The sequence below is a fragment of the Etheostoma spectabile genome, chromosome 18, assembly GCF_008692095.1.
Source record: "Etheostoma spectabile isolate EspeVRDwgs_2016 chromosome 18, UIUC_Espe_1.0, whole genome shotgun sequence".
NCBI lineage: Eukaryota > Metazoa > Chordata > Actinopteri > Perciformes > Percidae > Etheostoma > Etheostoma spectabile.
The window spans coordinates 14,705,151-14,711,435 of NC_045750.1; the positions used below are offsets into that span (position 1 = coordinate 14,705,151).

General features: G+C 42.7%; 1 protein-coding gene across 1 annotated transcript in view; it reads right to left on the reverse strand.

The window, feature by feature from the left end:
* nbas (NBAS subunit of NRZ tethering complex) overlaps positions 1-6,285 on the reverse strand; it is a 185,629-nt gene that overhangs the window by 163,198 nt on the left and 16,146 nt on the right. The window contains 6 exon segments of the mRNA XM_032542394.1: positions 2,647-2,922; positions 4,506-4,699; positions 5,240-5,303; positions 5,712-5,840; positions 5,938-6,003; positions 6,106-6,244. Coding sequence (XP_032398285.1) covers positions 2,647-2,922; positions 4,506-4,699; positions 5,240-5,303; positions 5,712-5,840; positions 5,938-6,003; positions 6,106-6,244 — 868 coding nt within the window.

Sequence of the window (6,285 nt, forward strand, 5' to 3'; positions counted from 1 at the left end):
ACACACACACACACACACACACAGAGTATCCATCTCTTTCTGTGTGTAGGAGTACAAAGCAACACATTAGCCAGACTGTGGTTCCTTGAGGGCAATAAGAACCCCACACAGTAAAACCTCACGTAGGAGGACATCAAAAACTGCTTGCTTCTCCCACTGGATTCAGCTAATAAAACTGTTAGCAGCCCTGCCAGTGTGCTACTCACTCAAGCAAGGTTAAGCCACAAATCGCATCATCAAACTCCTAAACACATGAAGAGGCTGACTTAAGGAAATAACCCCAAATCACTTGTTCTGGTCTATTCACAGTCAACTGGACTGGACACCTCAACTGAGGTGTATCTCTGATGACAGATCAGGTTCATTCTGATAATTTCTGTGTGTGAGGGCGTGTGAAGTGTGGAAAGGTCAACCTGTTCAAACATACCACAAGCAATATGTAGGCCTTGACACAGACAATAAGTACACACATACACACATACACATGCAGACAAAACAGTCACCCCTCCTCCCCTTCACTCTTCACACGCCTACATGTAGTATAAATGAATAGAAAAAAAAAACAATTCCAACAGGAGAGCACCAGCTGGGGAAGTGCCGCGGGTATCAAGTGTTACAAAGAGATAATAATGATATATTACTTTGTAACTCTCCACTGTTAGGATTGATGGCAATGACAAATGGCTTCTAATGATGATGACAATGATGAAGAAGGAAGTAGATGATGGGTCATAAAAATGACTGATGAACCATGTTAAAACTTGGGACCGTTGAGAGCCGATACTGTGCTTTATGACAGAGCATGTTGTTGCCTCTGCTGCAATTTGTAGCGAGGAGCAACAACAGCCATATTTCTAATGAAGCAATTAGCATTTCAGAGAAACCCTTGGGACTGAGAAATCGCCTCAAAGCAGACTGAACATCTTGCTTGGTTTTCATTTCTCCTCAACAGCACTCAGGAGCTAAAGCCCACAAAACCACAGCACTTCACTGAGCTGGCACAGGATTTATTTAGTCAGAAACCAATTTCTGCAGATCATCCTGTTATAATTCAGTCAGTGACCAAAGAGATTCATGTGACGTCCTTCTGTTGCTGCTAAATTAAGCAGCCAAAAGAAATTAAGACTTTCATGGTAAATGTGATATCCGCCATTGAAGGGAATTGACGAATGATCTTAAAAAATTATTACTGGCATTGCAGTGAGGCAGATGTGACTCATCACTTTGCATATGATAAAAGCCTTACAAAATGGGTGGTAGAATTAGGAATGGAGTATCTTTGAAATATTAAATAGGTAATATCCATTTCTTTGCAAAAATGAATTCATAACACTGTGTGAGAAAGAGAATTGCATGTCAGCTCTGGAATTGCTGTTTAGATTTCTGAGCTAAAAGAACATTCAAATCCAAACATGAAGGCATGAGCACTGACAAAAGATTTTCTTACCTAAGCACATATGAATTTTGTTTTTTGCCCCAATGAATAAGTAAACAGTAGCAGAACGTGACTTTTTATTGTGACGCTCAGAATGAGATATGCTACCTCATGCTGAGCACTCCTACTGCAAATGAGACCTGAACTGTCAAATAAAAGCACCTTTCCAGACTGATCACACAAATTATGTAAATGTCATGAAATATGAATACTGTGATGGAAAATCGCCACGTCACACCATAGTAACCAACCAACTGGCTATTCACTCAAATCTCTAGGACTACTGCTAGCAGCTCCTAAAGGCTGTACATAGGCACAGTGTGCATGTTAGCATGGTAACATTTGCTAATTAGCACTAAGCACAAGTACAACTGAGGCCATTGACGATGTCAATCCAAAAGTATCAGACTAAGTGAAGTTTTGACCTTATGATGGCCCTGGACAAAAAGTGCAAAGTGATTACAATTTCACCCGATGAGGAACATGAATGCAAGGACCAAATTTCTTGACAATCCATCCAACGGTTGAGATACTTCACTCAAAATCAAAAATGTCAACCTCATGGTGGGACAGGAGGAAAACTCAGGGGAACACCAGAGTCATAAAGATTCATCCTAAGGGGATCATACATGTTTGTACAAAATTCCATGGCAATTTATCTGATACTTAGGGATATTTCAGTCTGGACCAACCGACCACTGTCCCTAGAGCTGTGCCTCTAGTAAAGTCAATAAACACATATCCTTAAATATCTTCAGTACTAACCATTTCCTAGAGATTCTGGATCACCGTGGTCATCAGAATGGTTAGACCATATTTACAGAAAACCATGCAACAGAACAACAGAATAGCCTATGCTAAACTGCAGCTACTGTAAACATTATTCTCCCTTTATCTGATCCAGCACTTTCAAAATTTGATTGTTCAAACATAAAATGTGACAACATGGAGACAGGCTTAAAAGAATGTCTTTAAAACCAAAAGTAGGACAGAAATGAAGTTATCTGCATCACTTTTACGAATTTAGCTTTGATCCATTAAAAAAAGAAAAGTTGACATAAGCTTTTTACCTGTATAGCACATTCTGGAGACAAAACGCTATTGCCCTTCTTAACCAGATGCACGAGTTTGGTGCTTCAAGAGAGTAAGGATAATGATAAGCATCAGCGGGTGAGGATGAACACTAATATTCCAGTGATTTACATGCCTACCTTCCTCTGGTACAGTTCCTCTGGTGTGGTTGACCTCAGGCTGACCAGACGGTAGTTCTTGATTACGGTGCGGGGGCGTTTGCGTGGAGGGGCGAACCGTTCCATCTCTGTCACATAATACAGGCCCTGCTTGATGTAGCCAAAGTAGCGGGCTTTGGCAGAGGACTCATCGTCTGAGTCAGAGTCTCCGCCATCATCACCCTCCTCATCCTCGCTGGGCCCACCGCTCAGTTTGCTCTCCAGGCGCCCACGCTTCTGAGCCAGCTTCACCTCACACTGTGGATCATAAATATGGCGTTACAAATGGGATGGAGGTTAACTGAGAGACGACAAAACGTTAAGGATGGACGTAGAGGAATTCAAAAATGATGGTAAGGGAATTGATGAACAAGAGAAACATCAAATACACACGTGATTTAAACATGACTTTGAATTAGACTGCTAACATGCGTCTTAGATGTGATTATAAAGCCGTAGTTGTCACATTACATAAAAAATAATAATCTGTCTTGTTGGTACAAATCATAAAGTGAGGGCTGCAAAACAGAAGAACGCCCACTCCTGATGATTGAGACCCAAGAGACAGATTTACAGCCTTTGCCCAGAATGACTTTCTGATGACACTTCTTTGCCAGCAGGAAGTGATGAATGAAAAATGAAGCGTGGAATGCAATACAGCACAGTTTACATCTATCTGTGCCTCGGCTGGTAAACACAATTAATTTAACACCCTCATGCCAGATCAGCAGGTGGTCTAAAAAACAAAACAACAGCAAGGTCAAGCTGCTCAATAAAAAAAAAATATTTTTTAATCCAAGCTGTCCAGGGTACTTTCTTCAACTTGTCTAACTTTTTTGCCCATTTTTCACCCGCATGCTTCAGCAAGACCTCATGTTTTTGGTGATTCCTGTCTGAGTTTTAGCTCACTAGAGAAAAATGCTGGCCTCCAGCAGAGGGGCTCCCTGCCAGGGTTGATGAAACATTTAGCACCTGTAACGCATTAAGCACCTTAATCAATGAGGAGCTGAGGCAGCTTCCATAGTGCTGCACTAATACACTCATCACATGCAGGAAGATGCAAATGTAATCATCATAAACACACAAGGTCGAATTATTCCACATCTGTGGAGGCGGTACACACAGCAAAAGCCCAATGCTCAAGGTCATTTTGACACAAACCCTCAGTTTTAGATATAATGTAGCAACACCGGCAACAGCCCCTACTCCATGCTGAAGCAGGCTGATGAAACCTTTCCAGAAAGTTGGCAGTCTCTCTTTTGGTCTCTCTCTCCCTCTCTGAGATCTAAGCACATGCATGTACACATGCTGTTACACAATGACACTAAGAAATGAGTATATATATATGTAGCTGGCAGTACAAAGGATCCATCACAAATCCATGCACATATTGATTTAACAGAGCTTTCATTTTAAATTTGTAATAATAAAATAATTACAGCAAAAGAACTGAAATCCCCACAATAGGCTGGTGACCAGTGAGGATATACTCTGTGTGTGTGTGTGTGTGTATGTGTGTGTGTGTGTGTGTGTGTTTGTGTGTGTGTATACACAGTATATATATATGTTAAGTGCTCTTTCCCCACCAAGTGCTGAGCCAAACGCTAGCCCTGTGTGGCCCTGAACAGAATTGGCATTTTAGAAAATGGATAAAAGGATGGAAAACTGTATTCCATAATATGCCTTTAAAGGCCCTGAAGGCCAAGATCGGTTGTTTAGATCTGATGCTTAACTAGCGCTTAAATATGCTTACATAAGCCTCACATGCCATTCTATTAACTCACAAAGTCCCTCTGTTGGTTTACCTAACCACAAATGCATACAGCTATCTTGACATTTACCTCCAGGTTGAGGAAGCCACCGTCGTGTGCCGCGGTGACTCGAGGTGAGGGCTCGAACCATTCACAGGATTTCCCCAGCAGGTTGCGCAGTGTCCTGCCGGATGACACGGTGACGGAGCCGGAGCAGCGAGCCAGAATCAACACAATGTCACTCCACCAACTTACATCCACCAGCGAGTAGTACTGTTCCTTATCTGGGACAGGTAATGCAGAGAGATAAGTTTTACAAATGTGCACCAGAGGACGGGGAACCAAAGCTGATAGAAATGTGTATTAAAACTTTCCTCATGCATGCTTTGTGCACTTTTGGGATCATATACTCTCATCCCCAATAACTTTTTTGAATTGGCTTCCTTCTACAAGACATATTTACACATGTGGACATATTCATCACTTGTCATGCATGAGATAAAGACTAGCACAGATTATTGCTTACACAAGCTGTCATTGCTGTTATCCCAACTGGCCCAAAACTGTCAAAAAAAGACTGTAAAGCTGCATAAACAGGCATACACACAGACAATTGCACAAGCACAGAAACACACTCAAAACAAGCAAGGACACTGTGAAGGAGGAAAACATGTTATGGCCTTGGTAGAGACCATTTGGATGTGTGTCTAAATAACTGTATAATTCAGAGAATAAGACATGTCAAAGATCATTAAATTGTATCCAGCGTGCGCTGCTGTGTCAGCAACAAAGTCGGCTCTCTTTAGCCCTTCAGGCCAAAGTACCTTTTATTTTCTTCCTTCTCTCCAGCGATGTCTTCCACTCTGGGTTGATCTCCTCAAATCCTGGCTGCGGGGCGCACCGAAGGATGGTGGGACCAAAGAGGAAGGGAGGAGAAGAAGAAGGGGGAGAAATTAATCTGCTAACCCTGTTTACACTTACAGCATGCATACACAGTAGCTTTTCCAGCACAGACCAAGCGATGAGAAAGAACATACACACCCGCTGCATAAACCGGCAAAACATCCTGCAAATACGAGTTCTCTCTAAACCACCTCACTAATGGGCGTTGACACCAGACACACACACACACACAAAATCCTTCTCTCTCCACACACACACAGGGCAGGCAGAGATTACATTAATACATTCAGTCAAGCATCTAACGCACAAATAAAGTACCAGCACACACAACTGCAATGCAAACAGGTTTATTCAGCATACGCCCACATAAACACAAGCCGCTTAGAGGTCTACCTGTTGGTCTTGGCTCCATGTGGCCCTCTGTTTGAGGGACGGGATGTCCCAGAGAGACAGGCGACCAGAGAAGTGGATGACAGCCAGCAGGGTGCCATCGGGGCTGAGGCTCATGCGGAATACACCGTCCTGGACATCACACATGCAAAATGTTTTTGGCCAGATACTTGCCATTAGGAATTAAATTCTAATTGAGAAAGAGACAGATAGAAGAGAGCTGTGGTACCTTCTCATCTCCTTGTCTGGAAAAAAATCTGAAGCTGGGGATCTTGAAGAAACCTCTCTTCTGGTTCTAACAGACAGACGATATAATGGAAATATTTAGTGTATGTGTGTGTTAGATACTGCATGAATAACTATAACTTGTGCATGAACATGTGTGTAGTCTCCTCACCGCACTGACATCGTCCTCGTAGCTGGTGACCTGTTTGTAGTGGGGCGATCCAGACAGAGTCCTCCAGGCTGTAATTCCACAACAAGAGGCCTTGGACGTACAGTCATCCCCTGACTCACAGCCTCCTACTATCAGCAATCTGACAAGCAAACACGCGCGCGCACACGCACACGCACACAC